Below are 20,923 nucleotides of genomic sequence, written 5' to 3' on the forward strand. Positions count from 1 at the left end.
CAGTCAGACAACCTTGCCAAAGTGTACAAATGCCAAAGCATTTGTGTACCCTGTTAAGCATTTTAGTGTTAAACTGACATCCTGAAACTTCCAATGACAATGGAATGCTTAAAAACAAACAAAAACTATGCAAATCCCTTTTTTGGCAGTCAGTACATTCAAATGTAAATCCATCTCTTGCAAAGAGGGGCTAAAGTTATTTCAGTTAACATTCAGCCAAAGAGCTCCCAAACAGTGAGCTTGCATTAACTGTGCTCTAAAAAGTATTTTTTTTTAAAAGAAAAAAACAACAAAAAAAACACTGACTCTTCAAAATCCCCCTGAATCCAACTAACGCAGGTCTGAGCTGGCATACAAACACAGGTGCTCTTCCTTAAATACCCCTACCCCAGCATTGTGCATTGTTTTGGAGGTTTTTTCTGAGAGGGGGTGAGGTTGAGGGTGTTCAAGCTGCAGGGCTACTACAGGCACTGGTGTGCAGCCTGAGCGCCCCCTGTCTGTGGAGTGAGCTCAGTGTCCGGAACTCCAGCGGCATGGTGTGGGGGCTGGCGCGAGACGTGAACTCGTAAGTGAGCGTGTCGTAGTAGTGGTACTTCACCCGCTTTCCCTGATGGTCCCTGTGGAACGGCCAGAAGCCGTATAAGTGTATCTCGTCACAGAAGCGCGTGGCCATGGTGTACATCAGAAGACCTGTGGTGGGTCGTTTGATCTGTACCTGATTGGTCAGCCAGTAGCTGTGGAGAGAAGGGACTGGTTGAAAACGGTATTGTTCGTTTAGTTTTACAACATTATAGTATTTATGTGCAATGTCCTTTTTGCATTTTACATCTCCTTGTGTTAAATACTATGCAGTTTCAGGTATTTTTGGCGACTGTAGAGCTCCCCCTAGAGTAATGATATATTTATATTTTACTCTGCCTTTGTAAATAGCTTACTTCTCGTGGCTCCTGTACAGAATAAAAATGCTTTTGTTGTGGAGGCGAAGGAGTAACAATAAGCAAAAACTATCTGCAAAGATCTACTGACAAGGTAAAGTTTCATGATTCTCGCAAGATATCTTTGGGTCGACTATTCTTGAAGTTGCATGGCTAGCTCTCTCGTTAGCGACTCACTACGGCTATGCTATATGGTTATGCTAGGTGGACGATTCCCCTATTACAAGTTCGTTTACCATAAAATTGGCTTTGTAAAGGTTATATTAAGGTGAAAATCTTGCATAGTGTACCTTTAAGCATTTCTACAGCATTTTTGTACAGTTTTAGTTAGCCAATGGGCTGTCTCACTGACTGACCAGCTGGTGGCTTTAGAGAGAGGGGGTTGGTGGATGACTGAGCCAGCACAATTTAACTCCAAACTCCAATTTAACTCAAATTATTAACTAATATTATATATATTTGCTCTCACACACACAATAACACACACAGCTCATTTTCACAGATCCACTGTGCTGGTGTAACCACCACTGCCTGCACATATGTAGATCCAGTCCATACAAAGCCTCATAGTGGCCAGACCACTTAAAAAGAGAAGCCCTCCACCATTCAACAATATCCATTAAAAAGCACTGGACCCTCGCTGGTCTCAGGTTCACAATGGTGTTCCACTCATCCTTAAATAAACCCCTATACATCCTGGCCCCTGTCACCATGCAGTGCCTTTCACTCACAAGAATGTGAGAGTGTGTGTGTGTGTCATGGGGGGAGGTGGCAGAAGAACTTGGTTGCAGGGGCTGTGGAGTAACAGAATCCTTTGGTAACAGAGGGGCATAGATCATCACAGTCCCCATCTGGTGTTCTCACTCAGAGCTTGAACTGCAGGGCACCCAGATAATAATGGCAACAACAGTGGCTGGCCCTCTGCAGATCTGGCTCTGGCTGGTATAGTGGCTTTCAGACCCGCCACCACAGCACAGAGGAGATCTCAACACTCCAAATGGGGTAGGGGTTGAGCCATAGATATGTATATCTATGGGTTGAGCTATTTAAAGGGCACCTCTGCATTCAGACAAGACTGGACAAAAAACTGAACCACCAAGGGTAATGTGTGATTTAGCATATGATGCTTGACCTTTACCACACTCGCCTCAGGCAGACGGGTGGTCTGCAATTTCATGAAATTCCACTTTTAAAAAACGTTGGTAAATGGTTTCTGTGGGCATTACCAGCAGGATCAGACCAAGATAATGAGATGAACAAGGAATAGCCACAGACAGATAACAAACATGATTTCTTTACTAAGGTAGAAGTCTGGCTTAGGTTTTCATTACGGGAGCAAAAAAATGTCTGAAAGAAAATAATGCTGAGATGGATTCCTCTTACCCTGGAAATCCAGAGTTCTCGCGAGAGCACAATTTGAATTGTGTCCGCAAGATACTCTGGCCACGAGCAATAGGCTTGTTCGTCTTGTCTGAGTCTGACTTTCGTCTGGCTTTCTACGTAAACGTGATCTTCAGAGGCTAGCCGGGAGGAGCTACAACAGAGGGCAGCTCATCCCGGACAGAAAGGCTACAGTCTGCCTGACGTGACTCGCGGGAGACATCGCGGGAGATATCGCGGAATGTTGTTTGCAATAAACACAGCAGAACTTTCATTCTTACTCATTAAAATGAGCATGATGACTGACGAAATAAATTCTTATGATGTAGTTTAAATAAACCACTGTTGTCATACAGTTAACAGGCCTGCATTGTAGCACATACATTCAATATCAAGTGTTTCCCCTATATGTGTGTCTATCTATTTAGCCAACAGCAGAAAATAACAGAATATCCAAACGTTTTCAGTAGGCTAGCCTACCATTGTTGCAGAAATCACGTATAAGAAGGTATCCCTTCGATTTCTGTTTATTTTCGCATATTCCAACATAAGGAAGCAGCATGAGCCTCTAGTCATAATCGTCATGAGGACATTCCTCCCAAATGGCCCTATCACGTCTTTGAACTGACGTCATGAGGGCGTGTTTCAGCTCGTGCAGCTCGTGGAAGGCAACTGCAAGATCTGTCTGCAGGCTAAGACTCCCGCGATATTTTAAGGCCATGTGACATGGTGTCACGGTGGTAAGTCCCTCCCCGGCTGACAGAAGTCGGACAGAATTTCTAACCAGTATGCATTGCGTCCATCCCAGTATGCATTGTGTTCAACCCAGCATGCATCACATCAAGTCAGATCTGCACAGATCTGCCGCAAGTCGAACTCCCCTATTGATCCAAATTTCTTCTACCTCTCGAGCGAGAGTGACCAATCAAATCGGTGTAGGCGGGACAAAGGCGAGCTGCACTGATGACAACGGTGCTGCGACGTCCGGAATCATCTAGAAAACATTGCAAGATAGCTACCGATGAACACCAGTTGTTTGAAACGGCTTTGGCCGCTACAATAAAGGATTTAGATTTGGCTTTTCAACTAAAAGAGGAGCAGAAAATCACCCTCAAATCGTTCCTTTGCAAGAACTGGATACGTCACACCGTGAATTGTTGTGATTGGTCGTAGCGTTATACAACTGCGTGCAGTGAGAGTTTCAAATGCATGCTTGGTGCCGCCCCTCGAATTGGGCCATTTTCATTACTCGTGGCCAGACCCTTAATCTGAAAGATTCCAGGGTCTGGTTTACCAGGCTAGATTCCTCTGGCTATAGACCAATTTCACAGTGTCCAGGTGTCCGGCCTCATTGATGTTAATGATACCTTAATTGGCAGGGTAAAACGTCTTCCTGTTTCTGTCTTTCCTGTGGACTTTTCTTTTGCTGTCTATGGGACAGTGCTCTTCCACAGGAAGTTGATTTAGACAGTGGCCCCATCTTGTGAAATAGGCTAATTGGTGTTGTTGGTGTCTGGAACACTACATTTTCTCAGTATCACGGCAACCGCACGTCATTGTATCTGAGGGGCCGTTTATATGAGAACGATTGCGAAGGAAGACGACAAAATATTTTATCATAAGTGCCTTTCGTTTACACGGCGACCCCGCCATCGGGGCTTGAAGACGCAAAAATCTGAAGACTCCTTCCAGTAGAGTGTAGAGTTTTGAAGACGACCCGGGTTGCGTCTCCGTCTAAACGGCTAAACCAAAGATCCTTGATTACCTCTCTGGCTAAACTGTCAAATTAGAATGTCTGCGCGTGACGTACCGGGGTTCTATCACACCACCACCCAGCGGTCTGGAATGCATATCCAATCGAATATCACATACTCTTGCGTCTTCATATAAACAAAGATTTCCCCCTGAGAATGCTCGTCTAAACGCGAATAAAAAAATGAAGACGAGACGCCACTTCTGCGTCTTCTCTTTTCATCGTCACCGTATAAACGTAGCCTGAAACTCTGCGTTTTCACTGTACACACTACAACGCAAACCTGGAGTTTTCAAATTTATGCTTAAGAATGTTTTGGAAAATTTGCATTTTCTGTGTCAGAATACGCCATTTTAATGTGGACGGAAGGGCTAAACAGGGATATAATGATGCACATTTATATTTACTTGCCTTAGTATGGACAGGGACTTAGTTAAACATATGCATCTTTGTCTCTTTATCTTTAATATTATTTATGCATTTGATATCAAGTAACTAAAAAGCTCCTCTTATTGTGAAGATCACAGACAGAAAACAGTTTGAGGACAGCATTAAGGTCTTAAAGTGTGTTAAAGGGATATAGTTAGTCAGTGTGCTAAACAGATGTAGAATTATTCACAAACCTTAATCAGGAAACAAGAGAAAGATTAAGAGAGGAAAATCTCAATGTGTCTCATCAATTCAATTGTCAAGGTTGATTAAAAAGTTTTTTAAGTGTGACAGTCTTGTGGATAGCTGCAGGTTTCACTTGTTGGTGTAGGCAGTGGCAACCTGTGGTGACTACAGGTGGCTGGCAGCACTAAGCTCAGGTAAAAATAGCCTGCTGAGACCTTCTAAAGCTGTGGGATAAATGTCCCTCCAGGGTATGTGTGATCATTAAGGCTTATGCACGCACGCACGCACACACACACACACACACACACACACACACACACACGCTCACTCACTCTCTCTTTATCTACACACTCTATCAGCATGCTACTTCCTCTGTGTGGGCAGAAAGTGGCAGTAACATTAACCTTATGCATGAGAATGAAATGGATGGCTGACTCCAGTCCACACACACACACACACACACACACACACACTCCTTACCCTCTGACAGCGTGCAGCAGCCTGAGCGAGGGAAAGGCGGTGCGCACGTTCACTGTGTGCATGAGAATAAGCCGGATGGCCCATTCCACCCTCTCCTCGCCACCCTTGGCCATGAAGGCAGGGATCCAGAGCACGCTGCCGCTCAGGTCCTGCAGCCGCCGAATGAACCGCTGACGCCACTCTTCACTGGACAGGTCCTGGAAGGCACGCTGCACCACCGACGGGTTCATGGTCACCAGGTTGGTGCGGTGGCCCACGTCTGCGGTGAACTCGTCCACTGGGGCCAAGTTACATCTGAGAGACCCGGCACAGAACAGATAAGTCACATTCAGCACCTCTGCTGAAGACCATTAGCTTTGTGTGATCTCCAGGCACAATGCAAACTGATAAATACACAACCTAGCAACTCATTCGACTGCTTAGGGCTTTTTTATGGAAAGAAAAGCCACCCAGGGTTATAAAAACGGAGGATCCACTTACCATCAGGTCACTGTCGGGGCACTATCAGACTTGCCCTTTCCAATGAACAGACTGCATCTAGATGCAAATCCTCATATATTCTGTTTTCAAGAAAGCTGGAGCTGTGGTGCAAAGTGGTAGCACCAGTCCTGTTACCACATTCTACTATCTCTCACTTCCTGTCATGCACAACTATTCTACTGTCCTATCTACATGAAAACAAAAGCCCCGAACACATACTTAAAACAAGAAATCCTGCTGTGCTTCACAAATGAAAATCTTTCAAGCCAAACCATTTCGATATCTGGTATAATTGCATTGTTTTGTGTTTGTTTGCCAGTTGCAATAGTAGTTACAATCCCATTTCTCACTGGAAACATTTTGAATGTTCAGTCATCGTAATATCAGTAGATCAATAGAGGAAAATACAGAAATTGTTTGTTCTGTGAAACTAATATCACACAACTGATTAAGTTGTGCAAGAAAACTATTGCTAAAATGTCTATTCCCAATTTGGCCCAATTGTCCACCTTATTTATTTATGTTGTGCCATTTTACTGCAAAGGTTTAGAAGCTGGAGGTGTTTAGAAATCAAGGCCTAGAGTCAGAGTGAAAAGTGGAAAAACTCCCAAGTCATCCCTTTCTAATACAAAGAAACCTTGGCCAGTCCTGGTGGTGTGTGTATGTGTGTGTGTGTGTGTGTGGGGGGGGGGGGGGGGGGGGGTGTTCAAGGAAGGCTGGCAGAAGAGAGGTACAATAAAAAGGGGGGAAGAAGGTGGACAATAAGAGAGAGAGGGAGTAAGAGAGTGAGAGTGAGAGAGAGGGAGAGAGAGAGAGCAGAAACCAAGGGGAACAGATAAAAGGCAAGCAGTGGTGGAGAATATGAGAGAAGAAAAGCACACTGTATGCTTAGCAGCAGGTGCATATCCCAGGGGCTGCATTGTGAAGTGATGCAAACAAACATGCCAACACGACTTCTCCAGGTAGCTTAAGCAGTAACCTCTGATCACTAAAAGAACTGTTGATTGGGCTACAATGCCTGCACTCATTTTGCCCTCGGTGCTGCTTCTCAACAACACAGCACGCTTTCAGCAACTTCTCAACACTCATCCTTCAATAGGAATAGTCTGCCTCACCCATCACCTCTGGCATTCATATTACTCACAGCACATGTGGCGTGGGGCTGAAAACCCACAGTGATGGGAAGAAAATCCCTGGAATGAAGGTCGTCTCGATCTGCCACTGCTGTTATCTAAGAGCCCACAGCCACAGGGATGAGGACAGAACTCCAGTGCCCCCCACCCCCAGCTGGCCTTTATCACAAGCACATTCACAGGACGCTAAACTCACAAAAACACTTCCAGCCAGGCCACATGCGTTCTCTTCCTCTATCGCTGACACCATGTGGGGGGTCAAACGAAGCAGGGCAGCAGGGCATACATGCCACCACCACATTCTTGGAAACTCTGCTAATAATATCACCATTAACAAACACCTCCTGGTTTTTGTCACCTTGCCACTACCACACACACACACACACACACACACACAAGCACACACACCCACACACAGGAAAGCACACTCAAAACCCATAAAAATATATACTAATCACCATCTTACTAGCTCAGCTAATGATATTCCCCATAACGACACACCTCCCGATCACCTATCTCCTCTCCTCTCCTCATAACTACGTCTCCTCCCACTCAGATGACCATCTGCTGAGGACAGGGGTAATGAGCTAGCAGCCGCGCCTTGATCTATCAAAGTAGGCCGACGGGTGGGCGGCTTGCAAAAAGGCGGAAAAAAAGAGAAAGATAAAAAGAAAAACAGAATGGGGCCGGTCTGCTGTGGTGGGAGAGTGCGCCGGCCTGGGCATTATCTCCTTGCCTGAGTACCCCGACAAATCCCCTCCGCTCCATTAGCTCAATGTGGCCACTCCTCGTCGGCTGCTCTGGCTAAGCCGCGTGCTCAAGTGCTTCCCTGCTCGGCCGCCCCTGCCCCTCGGTGCTGCTGGGATGGACACCGAAGCGGCAGTGGCGGGATTTAGACCCCTCAGGGACCTGGGTGAACTGACCCCAGTGCCCTGGAGACAGGGAGCCGAAGGGGGGGGGGGGGGGGCTAGGCAGGGTGGATATAAATGGAGTTTGGTGACAGTGAGGCTTAACGATACAAAAGACCAGAGACATAACAGCCTGGCTTGCCATTCATATGCTGCTCAAAGACGAGGGACAATTACCGACTCAGCACGACCTCAGAGACGCCTGCTTTTTCTAGAGGTTGTTTTAATTAAAATGCACATGAGAAGAGCATTGCCACAGGGCACAACACTCATTAAACACCTGCCTTTTCATATAACACATCAAGTCCAAGTCTACAGTGTGTGACCAACACGAATCATCCCAGTAGAAGCAGTAGTGCCACTGGCAACTCATTACGCTTTCAAAGGACTGCAGAAGCTTAGTAAAAATGTGCTCAGCAGGTATATAAATGGCACTCAACATCTCTGTGAATCAGTTTTGAAAAACGACAGAAAAAAATCAAAAAATCTGTTGAATGATCAAAGAGTTGCTCGTTAACGGCTATAACAGTGAGGCTACCAGCTTAAACATATCTTGGCACTTGGGGTACTTTTAAAACACCATGCACTGTGCGAAGACCTACCGGATGACAAAGTCATACGAGTCGATTTCAGATCCGCAGCTGCTGTTCAGCAGTATCCCAGAGTTCCCCACAATGGCACAGCGCTTGTGGCGCTGGTTCTTCATTGGCGAGGCCGTGGGCAGGAGACGGTACAGGTTCTCAGAGACATTCATCGTGCTCTGGCGGTCGAACACATAATGGATGACATCTCCAGGCTTCAGAGTTCCCTTCAGTATAGAAATGTCTTTCTCAGGATCTAAAAACTTCAAGATATTCTTCCTGAATGAGAGAGATACATTCTCAGACTGTATTGTTTCAGTTGGACAGCTCATTCAAATATGTTTAGTATTTGTGAGTGAATTGTGAGGAAGAGTATGAAGTTGTGCCTGATCATGTTGGAGAGTGTCCTGTTAAAAGTCCATTCCGGCGGGGACACAGTGGTCCTGTTTCTGGCTAACTGAACAGAAGAGCTGTTGTCTCCTTTGGATTTTAGAGCAGGAGTGGGGCTGGGCACCAACGCAATACTCCTGAGGGTGAGATAACGGGAAAGAAAAGGACATCAAGCATTAGCAAACCACCATGGTCTCTCAATGGTGTGGAATGTTAAGTCTTGTGCAAAGCTTGGGAGGTAAGGTGTTGCTTTAATAGTGAACACCAAAGGGAGAAGACCTGTCAATCCAAAACTTCTACAGGTCATGAAGGTCATTCTACAGGTATGTTGTAAAATTAAACAACAAAACATGTTTATCCAATATTATTTATGCAGAGTGTTTGCTTATTGTATTGTACGCCTGTCTGACCTTGTCTATTCAAGTTTATCTTGTCCTGAAAATTCTTGCCCTAACCAAATGCATAATAATCACCCGGCAGGACAAATGCTGCAAAACACTATGCTTTACTCTTTCAGAATATGCCAGTGGTAGAAACATTATTTTGACAATGACAAATGACATATTATACTCTTAACCATTTGAAGGATATTTTAATTTGGGACATTAAATGGATCACAATTTCATGCAACAGTGTGAAGATGATCACAATGAAGACAGTCTTCATATTTCCATATGATTAAAAGTGTTTGAAATGTAAGGGTCTGGACAATTATTTATTCAGATAGTCAATGATCTCAAACGCATTCCCAAAACATAAACATGTTACTATGGAAACAAGGCAAGCCACTTAAAAAAAAAAAGTCTTATGAGAATTCTTCCTGGCCATATGCTGCTAATCAAAAAAGTGCTTACAAATATCTAAAATAAAACACTCAACGTAATTTAGAATTTAACATTTATTTTGTTCACCAGCCAGTTGGGACACTGAATAAAATATTCTCTACAAACCTGTTGAGTGTGTTAGCAGAGCTGTGCAAATAGTACTTCTGAGATTCTCCAATGTTCCTGTGGAAAAAGGAATAGACAGTCAGGGTTATGAAAGATTCCTACACTGTACATGTTGGCTTGCCGCAACTTATGCTGTACACAAAGGCAAATATTTCACCCAATTTTATTGTAGATGTCACCAGTCACTGAGGTTGTCTGAGACTTGTGTGTCCTAAATATACATTTAAATGAGGAAATGCGCTCATAAGACAGGCATGAGAGATGCAAAGACTGCCATACATCAAAAAGATGGCAGGGCCACAAAACAGAGCGGCCATTCCATTGATGTAAGACTTCAGAACAAGATGGAGTGCACAATTATCATTTGAAAGACAGGCTGGACAGGTGCAGCCTCTGCAATCAGCAGCAGACTCCTCTTGAGAAGTGAAGATAACCTGTGGATGATTGCTTGTAACTACAACCCACCCAAGTAAACAAATGGGAAGAATAGCAGAAAAACAGAATGTTTTGTAGAGATGAATCCCCAAAGAATTGATTTCAAAGAAGTTTAGACTTGGCTTGTGATTGCTATTACTGCATGACTGTGTGTGTGAGGAAGGTAAAGTAAATGTGTAAACAGTGTTGACATAGCCTACATACAGTATATACAACTAATTGCTATCAGCCACTTTGAGTGACAATGACAGATGTGACACATATGTGGCACAAGAGGCACTTCCCGCTAAGCATGTGAGTATCTCCCCTCTAAGCATGGAGTGTCTGATCCCTCATAGGGTACAACGGAACTGCTATACACTATAAGTAAGTACACTACAGCAAAACAGTGTAGTGCACTGTAAGATTTTGTCAATTTTTAACTTCAGGGAGATTATGGGGCAATCAGGAAAAATGGCTATATACTCTCTTAAGGCAGTTTTGATTGCCGGCAATCAAGGCATCTTTTCAAGTCGGAAGAATTCAAGGACGACATGTTTACTTCAGCAAGACAAAGCATGCGCTGTGCTGGACTGCCAGAGGTGAAGGTACAAACATACCTGATATTTCCAAACTCAAGTCCTACAAGGACACAGTAATTGATTAAGTAAGAAAAATAAGAATAACGATGTTAGTTCCAAAGGCGCCCACATATCAGCTCCCAATGTAGAGTGAAAATCCTAATTAGGAAATGTACAATTGCATCTAGCTCTACAAACCATTCTGGCAAGCAAACAAGGAGTCTGAAGCCTTTTGTTCAATCTCCCTCGTGGCAGGCCACGGGAACATGCCATTCCTCAATTATTTGTGCAAAAAAAATAAGACAAACCCGGTGAATTACCAACGGGCATCAAATTCAACAAAGAGCCTGACTTATCTTATCAAAAATAAACAACTGTACTCAGATCCTTTTGGCAACATGCTGCTATGTTAATATCTGAATGCAGCAAACAGCCCAAGGTTGTTACTCATCTTTTTTTCCCCCACAGACTGTTCTCCCAAACCTCAGAAGTCTTTCACTCTCAAGTGTTTGTGTAGCATCTCTCATTCAGCAGGAGGTCTTATTTTGGGCGAGATAGACATAGGAGAGTATCTCAGACTGAAGTGGCGCAATTATATGTGGTGTAAGGCTGACAGTTTTCTTTATTTTTGTCTCCAAGCAGTTGCTCTCTCCCTTGCTGACAAATCAAACAGTAATCTCCTCTGCTCTCAGCCATCCTACAAACCCCATTTCAGCATGTACTGAATAGAGCTCAGAGCAAACAGAATCCTGAAGTGCTGAACCACACTACACACACGCCTGTGCCATTTGTCACTGTGCCAATGGGTTGCTCAGCTACTCTGGCTTTGATGATGCTATTGATTCAAGGTTGGAGGCAGTTTGAGCAGGTCACGGTGGCTCAAGGTGCGCATTGGCCTGCCATACCTATTCCTACCTGATTTAGAAAACCTTCAAGGTTCCATAGCTATACACAATATCACACAAGAAATGCCCAGTTGTGTTATTCTGTGGCTGACAAGCTCTGAAAATCTAGGCTCGCTCCTGTTCATTTTAGCAGAAATACTTTGTAAATTTGATGTTCATCTTCAACCCCATGGGCTCTTGTTAGACGTAAACTTCACCAGCTGTGCAAGCCAAGGAACACACACACACACACAGTAGCCTAGGTAATAAAGCACTTGCACTGTTGATTCTTACGATGCAGTGCGTTTATATTCACTTATGTTCTAAATAAATAAAGTTGTTAATACTTCAAGTCACCACATTACATTTTTAATAGCCAATATGGATTACCTCATCAAATCTTTATTCTTAAAAGGCAAATCAACGCAGCCAATGAACCAAAACACTAAAATCACATAAATGTAATGTCTGCACGTGGCGCTAAACATATCCGAGACGTATTTGAAACGATTGCTTTAACCTTAATTATAACATACTTACGCTATCTCTTCTTCCACTTCAGAAATGTCAGCAATTATTAAAAATATCACTAACATAGTGACAATTCCGAAAAGCAGCGCTCGAAATTCAAAAGACATGGTTAGACCAAGAAAGGTTGCAGTGGTCCTCTTGAAGAAAGCAACTATCGTTCCGTTAACAGCGCTCCAACATAGCCAGGGCGCAAGTCAGTCCTATTCCGAGCATATCCTATTCCGATTGTTTTTATTTTTGGCATCAATCGACCTCAGTTTGGGTGGTTCCGGTTTGTCCCCTAGTTGATTCAGATTCTCATCTGATAATGTTCGCCTCAATCGAGCACATCAGTCTGAAGGAACAATTGCCAGTCTCATGCCCCCTCTCCCGTGTCTTCAGTCTTCTCTGATTGTTAGGCTATCTCTCAGCACAGCCCCCTAGTTAAACTTTTGAGACAACTGCACAACTACACCTATCTGAACGACTTGACGACAGCTCTCTTACTAACCTTAAAGGCACATGCCTTGCCAAATGTATTCCATTATAAATAATCACGTCAGACAAACTCATCATGTATTTGGACGACAATTATCAAAGTCACTGCTGCAGCCTGGCAATGAAAGGACTTACAGCCGACATTTTCAATACACCTAATCATCTCAAACAGCATACTGCAGTGCATGGTATTATTTAATTGGAAGCAGTATTATGAATAAAGAGATAAAGAATCCGATTAGCTGTGTATAGTTAACTAGGCTTCTCTTGTCATTGTATTTTATTCAAATCCCTGCCACTCAAGCTTAGCTTGCACTTTATAAGTCAGTATCCGTTAATTCACAGTGATAACTAATTGCACACACACACACACACACACACACACACACAAACACAAACACTTCAGTTTGTCAGTCATACGTCATACTTCATTACATGGCTCCATTCTCTGGATTTGCATGTTATCTCAGGTAGCAGCATATGTTTGCGAGGCTGATCTGGACTGGACTGGGGCCAGATCAGGACGAGATCTGTTCCATTGCCAGCTATCTGTGCTGGTCCAGTAAGACAGAGCAGTTTAAAATTGTGTTCTAGTTCAACTATACAATTGAAATCTTTTGCATGTCTTTGCCCCCCACAGTCTTGAAAGATCACCCTCTGGTTATGATTGCTTCTACACCTATTTCTTCCTGTAATACTAAACACTGTTATGCTTATCATTTGGAAGGCTTAACCTAGTGGAAGTTGCTTCAAAAAACACCATTGTTTACAGTATTATATGAAGAGAAAAGCCTTCCAGAATTTTGTTCATCTCACAACAGTTCAAAAGATCAACAATAAGACAGTGAATTGGTCGCTGTGGATTACTGATGATGCTCAGGGGCTCCTGTCAGCCATGGCAAAGGGTATGCTTTTCAAAGCATGCTGACATTTGCTCTATCCGCCTGTTCAAAAAAAGGGTTATGAGTCCTCCAGAGATGGCAGTGGAGTGGACACACTGCAGAATATAAGACATCTTTGCTGTACTGTACCATGTTCACTCACTGCACCATTCAGAAACACAATCTGCAATATCTTCTACAAGACAAAAGGAGGGCGAGTAACACAACAATAGAATCATCAACAGCTTTTTTGGGAAATTAAAGGAAAGGCCATTTTAAACATATGTTTTGACATTCATCTTCATTGATTGAATTGAGGACACATAAAACATTCATTCTTGTTCAATACCACCCAGAAGCCACCTTTCAACAATTATTCTGCTCATTAGTTTTATTGGTACTGATGCTAATCCTCAGTTACATAGTGAGATGAGCACTGAGCATTCAATTGTGTGATGTCAGGGAAAGCCTTTTTAAAGATAGGTAGATAGATAGATAGATAGATAGATACAGTGGATAAATAGATATAGATAGATAGATAGATAGATAGATAGATAGATATGTATCTCTCTTCTCAGTGCTTTGGGACTGTGTATCAAAGAGATGCTTGAGGCAGTTTGGGTATCCTTCTGGTTATGGTCTCCCGGAAGAATAGGCTTTTGGTTATCTTGCGGATTAATACTCTGGATTAATGATAGTGTAAGAGGAGACAGATTTTTCTTTATGTGTGCAAAGAAGAGATGAAATTCTCGCACGCTCACACATATAAAGATTTGAGTGAAAGAAGTGAAAAAAATGTGACCTAGTTAAATGTTTTCATGTGATTAGATTGATTTCACTTTAGTTAGGATATGTTTTTTTGATGCATGTGTTAAATTATTTTTTGGGGGCAGCTTCATCAACAAGATTTAACTTCTAAAATCTGGAATCTGATTAAAAGATAACCAATATTCCACAGCCATTATATGTTGTTTTACATCCGACAACATTTATATTGCTGTCATCCAGTAACTAGTACTGACAACATGTAATATCTTTGTTTGATATTGTGATATTGCCTTGTGCTCTGTTACAATGTTGACTTGCTGCTAGACAGTCATCTCTCCAAAGATTTCATGTGAGAAATAATCAATATCAGCAGCGTTAGTACACAGAAGATTGCAAGTGATATCTAAACAGACCAACTTTGTGTTTTTTGCTTTTAATGCCGGTTTTAGTCATTTTTTAATGCCCATTTTTTTTCTTGGAAGACAAGTGTTTTGCACAATCATAAAGTTGAGTTTGAGAGAATAGAGAAATAGAGAGGTGAGCACAATAGTGCAAACTGTCCCTTTACTTTCATTATCTTCAAACATATTCATAAAGCATATTACAGCACCATCCACATTTATTGGCATCCCTGGTAAAATTGAGCATAAGTGCCAAATTATCTTAGTCTCACAATGAAAACATAAAACACACATGCCACAATTATTGGAACCACCTGGAAATGTTGCTATGTTACTGTAACTGGATCTTTTTTTTCCTGATCGACATGCCAGGAAAAAGGCTTTGTTTTCAAAAATACATAGAATACATGAATGAATGACTATTACTTGGCATTAACATAGTTATGCAACTTTGGTCTGTCAAAAATATGCTCAGATGCTATTTTTTAATACCCATTAACAACCCTATAATAGGCTGGGGAATAAAATTGCCCATTTTAGCAGATATCCCCCTCATGCTTATCTGGCACTTACAGTAGCCTCCAGAATTATTGGCATCTTTGGTAAAGTTGACTAAAAACAGCTATAAAAAATAATCTTTTGGCGATTTATTCCTAAATCCTACCTTGAAGGGAAGCAAATCTATTCTGAGAAAAATGAAAATCTCATAAATAAATAAATATGTTTAACAAAAACACGTTGCCCACAATTGCTGGCATTGTAATGGGAATTCCTATAAGTAAGTAGCATGCAAGCTGTCTATTGCACCCAGGCAGTAAACTTGGCAAACATGGCCTGTTTTCAGATTTTCAGATCATACTTGTTTGTCATGATTTTTTTCAAGAATCAGAATTATGAGTTTTAATGCAGGTTTTTAATGATGCATAGCCATTGTTTATCTGACCTAGCAACAGTAGCCTAACATAGACAGGTCATCTGCTGGAAAGATTAGGCCTATCTTTTGGTCAAAGGTTTCACCATGGATTTCTGGTCAGACCCCCTATTGGAACAGATTAAAACTTGGGGCATGTTGAATTTTGTCCAAAAATCAATATGGCCGCCATATTCAAAAATGCACATTTTTACACACTTTTTGTGCTATGCTATGGGTCAAATTCAAGACTCTTTTCTCAGTGGTTCCTCATTGGTGGAATGAGTAGCCCAGTGCTCTCCATTCCTGTGATAGTTTAGGCCCAAAAATTCACCATTTTGGGGATATTATTGAATTTATATTGAGTTTTTGGGAAAATGCCTAAATGCCATATGTTTTAATCTGTTTAAGTTAAGATACCCAATTTATTTGAACTGTATTTAACCTGTAAGAGGTTTATGTTTGAAGGAAATGTGATGATTTCTGATATTTGACAAATATCTGACAAAATGATGTAAGGGATAATGGACGACACGGTGGTCTGTTCACAGAAGTTAATGCACGGTCGAGGTTGTAAAACAGCCGTTTAAACCTCGTAAGTGCATTAACTTCTGTGAACAGACCACAGTGGAGTCCATTATCCCGCTTATTCCACTGTTGCCACTTGCGTTGTGTTTATTTCCTGTTACAATTTAAACGTTTTAATCGCTAAAACTGTCTTGTTTGTAGAACTTTCTTCCGACACATATCAACTAATTTCTCAACTTGCAGGACAAACTGCCGTTACTAGTTCTAAATGGATGGTTGCTACGGCCAAAAAGCCAGTCGTTAGTTCTATCTCTCCCGTTGTCAAGCGGGCGTATCCCAAGATTCTGATGAACTTTAGCTTTGAAACATCGCTATTTTACCTAGCCTGCTGTCATCCATCTAGCAAAAAGCCACCTCCGTCATATGCTACAATGTTACTATGTTCTGAACGTCTGCATTTTACAGCTCAAATGCAACGTGATGGTTCATTTAAACTTCACAACGAGTTCGGCAATTTAATATACAAGTGTGATACGGCCCAAAAAATGGGGCAAAAATGTGTGCAAATAACATACGGTTAATGGTCGTTCTACATTATGTAGGACAATGTGAAATTCAACCAAGCAGTGGAATACATTTTTTTTAATGATTTAAAATTGTTAGAAAAATAATTAGGGTTTTAAAATCATCAGTTAAAGGGAAACTATGCAGTATTGGCAATTTCCTTACTGTTTTCTCGGTTTTTGCTTCTTTTTCGCTGGCTCTGTCATGTCAGAGAAACTCCATCGCTACCTTTTTCTAGCTGGTGCCTGGTGTGTATGTGTATTTGAATGCAGTAAAGCAATTTGTTACACTCGAAATACTTCCAGACACTGAGGCCATCGGCCCGCCGGCCCACAGTTGAAAGGGTGGTTTTCCGCTCAGGCGCTAGGGGGAAGCGAAGACGGCCACCATTCAACCCGAAAAAAGTCATATAGGCTAACCATTCCAATGACTCTGAAGCTGTTAAATGAAGGTATATTAAGCTATAAAACGTGTATATTAAGCTAAAAAACCTGCATAGTGTGCCTTTAACCTCTGTAAATATGTATTTGATAGAAAAGGACCGTTTTTTGCTAAAATGACACTGTTTTTACCAGAAATGTCCTCATAGCATAGCAAAAAGTGTGTAAAAATGTGCCATTTTTGAATACGGCGGCCATATTGGATTTTTGGACAAAATTCAACATGCCCCAAGTTTTAATCTGTTCCAATAGGGGTTCTGACCTAGCCTAGAAATCTAGACGCGCCCCTAGCGGCAGCAAATTACATTCTAGCAACTCTCCGTTGGCTTGTGAGCTCCAGAAATCGAAACTTAATCAGGCATTGAAATCGTGTATAGAGTCGTTTGGTGGGCTTAACATAAGGATTGATGGCAGAGTTGCAACGGTTTGAATTCCCTGCTACTTGAAAACAAATATCCTATTGCGTCCTATTGCGTGCAGAGGGAATTTGAAAGACAACTGATTATCCCGCCCCTCAGACTGAGCACTGCGAACGGTGAGTGCCCAGACCCTACATTTTAATCGCCAGGCTAGTTCTGACCAGGAATCCATGGAAAAACCTTTGACCAAAAATAGGCCTAATCTTTCCAGCAGATGACCTCTCTAGATTTTAGAAGCTAAAAATATAGCTTCAACAATACTATTTTGCTGATATTGTTATGGAAATGACCCCATGCCTACTGATGAGTATGGTAGAAGGTCTGAGATGATATGGGGCTGTTTTTATTCCAAAGGCCCTGGGAACCTCATTAGGGTGTGTCGTATCATGAACTCTGGACATTTTGTATCGAACCAAAACATATGTTCAGATCAACTCAAAATGGCTTGCTGAATACAAAATCAAGCTTCTCCATATCTCAGTCGCCTGATCTGAACTCCATATAAAAGCAGTGGGGTGAGAAAGGAGAATGCACAAGAGAGGACCCAGGAGAGATTCTGTAAAGAGGGTCTTGTTTTGTATTCTCCAACTTCATAGGAGAAGACCAAACGCTGTTTATTGGCAAAGGAAGGCTTTACAAAGTATTACATACAGGGGTGCCATTATTGTGGCACATTTGTTTTCTTAAAAATATATATTTCTTTATGAGGTGTTTTTTTTCCAGAATAAATTTGCTTGCCTTCAAAGGTGGACTTTTCCTCATTGTTTCCTTTCTAAGACTACAAACATTTCCAAAAGATTGCATTTTTTTGTGGGGGGTGTTGTAAATCTGATAAGGAAAATCTTTTTTTGTTTGTTTAACATTCTGCTGACTTTCTGTTAATGTTAATGCCAATTGTGTTTCATAGATTGTTAGGGCAAATAAAGATGTTTAATTATTCATTGTTAAAGGAAGCAAGAGAGACGCTGCTCCCACAAGCCAAACGGTTTCCTGTGATACTAACCAAGCACATCACATTCCCTGTATGCTCATCTATACTGTCCTAAACATCCCTGTGCGTTGCACATCTGAGACAAATATCAGAGAGACTATGCAATGTGACAGTATAATGCTGTTTAAAAAATCTGAGAGCACTCCAGAAAATCCAATGCAATTCTCAATGCTGTGCCAATTTCACCATACATTTCAATGAGAAGCTCTGGTGCATTCAGTCAGGAGTCTAATTGCTTGAATTTGCATGTCAACTCAACCAAACAATCCCCAAAAGCAATCTAATTATACCCAGCAAATTAAAAAGTAAGTCTTTCGCTGACATAAGTATTAAGCAAAATGAAACCAATGTTATTATCTATGATTTATCTATCACTTAACAAACCAGGCACAATCCACCCAAAGTTGGGCTGTTGACTAGATTTTAACTTTGTTTAAGGCCATAGGAACAGAAGGTATTGAAAAAGAAAGCACAGCCCATATGAAAACCGAATTCCGCTCTATCAATACTGCAAGACATGCTTTCTGTATATCTGAAGATTGAACAACCTTAACTTCACAATCACAACCACTTTGCGACCAAGTCCACATTATTTTCTGTAGGTTTGACAGCAGTTGAACCCTTTTGGTCTGTGTTGTGCATCAGACTGACAGAAGCATTTGTTAGCTGAACAAAGAAAATGAAGACAGTACAAAACCCAATATTGATTTGGCTGAAAGCTCCCTTGTTGAGGATGTAGAGATGGCATTTGATCTGCATCCGCAGGCTGTCTTTGTTTGTGGAATGCTAATTGCGTTTGTATGATTAGCATCCAAGACATGCATCTCATAGAAATCTGCCTGCTTAATTGAAGTGCCACTGATACAGTTACCGATGATATTGCCATGTTTAATTGTGTCCTTTTCTTGACGTGTCTACTACAGAAATGCTGTAGTGAAGCTACACTTCCCATCAGGTCTTTACCTGCCTCTAGATCTTTGAAGATAAAACACACGGGTGTGAGACCTTGTATTAGAGATCTTGTAAAACATCACTGCATACAGCAATCTGTGTGCATGACAGAGGTGTGTACGTCATAGGATTATGACCATATTTGTACTGCACCAAACTGAAATAAATCATACTGAACCGTTTTTGCTTTTAAAATAAAGGTACTGACTACAAGGTAAACAGTCACAAAAAGTACCATCGTTATATAATGTTTTGTAAAGCAGAATTAATGTGACCTTTAGCAATCTGATTAAAATGGAGGACAGGAAAGGACAATTGCTCATTCAGTAAAAAAAAAAAAATCACTGAATATTCAGTTGGGAAATGTGTTTGATAATTGGGCTGATGTGTCTGAGAATACAGAGAGTACCAAAGCAAATAGGTGCTTCCATGCCACCGAGACACTGGCTGGTTTGTTAGAAATAACGAAAGATCTGGCAATGTGTCTCAATGGACTGCGCATGCAAATCCACAACCTCGATGGTTTGTGTGGATTGAAATAAGCCATAGTAGTCCTGCAGCTAGTGTCACTATTCCCAAGAGTGATTAAACTCCACAATTAATCCTCAAATTAATTATGTTCACTAGAATACAATAGCCTTATGGCAGAATAATCACCATGGGACACAAAGGAAAACAGATGCAACTCGACAGCCCAAATGCTCACTCATACACACAATATGCTCATCTGCACACACATAGAGACTAACAAAACTAAAAAAAGAAGAAAGAAAGCTTTATTTCTCACTTTATAATGTATCACCAGCATCTGTATTCTTTGCAATATTGCACAGGGTGTGTATGAGCTGTACTTTCCCTGCATCTTGTCTTAAGCAAACAATTTCCACCAGTATGATTCACATTGTTTTGGTGTCCACATACGTATATTTCTTTGCAGGCATTTGAATGACTGTCTTGGCTTAAGACTCTTGGCTCTGTGATGCATATGATTATGGACATGATCATACATCACTTATGCACATCATAGCCCACACTGCACACGTGATGAATGATGAATTAAGTGTATTCGGCCCCTCAAGGGCATTCAGAGAGCAGGCACACATGAGATCCTTCCATCATTATGGACTGCTAGAGACCTTGGCAGGTTTGTTCATTATCATGGTGCACAGACAAGGTGAAACATGGCTGCTGAGCTGATAAAGTCAATTGACTCCACACATATAGTAGAGATACAGGTAATGCTGAATAGCATTGCTCCTGAACAGCCCGAGCAGCAAAAAAGGCCTTAATGACCTGGTTGCACCAATACTGAATACATTATCATAGTAATTCACAGAGGAACTATTATGAGGACTGGCACAGGGAGTGCCCATTAAAAGCTTGCTTGACTATTATACAGTCTTTTTTTAAAAGTTTTAAAGTGCTACGTTAACATGTTAAGGCTTTACAAAAGAGTTCCCTTACCCATGCATTAAAAAACAAACCATTATCGTTTGTATTAATAGGCCTACAATATTGTAAAACAATTCTGAATGATATTGTTTGGTTTCCCCCACCCATAATCTCCTTTAATAATTT

The 20,923-nt window shown here is 41.6% G+C and overlaps 1 protein-coding gene across 1 annotated transcript; it reads right to left on the reverse strand.

Annotated features, from left to right (window-relative positions):
• Nucleotides 1-445: 445 nt before the first annotated feature.
• On the reverse strand, nt 446-12,122 carry st8sia2 (ST8 alpha-N-acetyl-neuraminide alpha-2,8-sialyltransferase 2). Its single transcript, XM_076272583.1, has 6 exons — nt 12,025-12,122; nt 9,606-9,662; nt 8,652-8,792; nt 8,287-8,544; nt 5,164-5,457; nt 446-734 (listed from the first exon to the last, which is right to left on the reverse strand). The coding sequence occupies exons 1-6, from the start codon at nt 12,120-12,122 to the stop codon at nt 446-448; spliced, it is 1,137 nt and encodes a 378-aa protein (XP_076128698.1).
• Nucleotides 12,123-20,923: the final 8,801 nt, after the last annotated feature.

Source organism: Alosa pseudoharengus, unplaced genomic scaffold (assembly GCF_046254945.1).
Source record: "Alosa pseudoharengus isolate Yale_2024_CS ecotype anadromous, Long Island Sound unplaced genomic scaffold, YU_APseudo_1.1 YU_APseudo_1.1_scf_10, whole genome shotgun sequence".
Lineage (NCBI taxonomy): Eukaryota > Metazoa > Chordata > Actinopteri > Clupeiformes > Clupeidae > Alosa > Alosa pseudoharengus.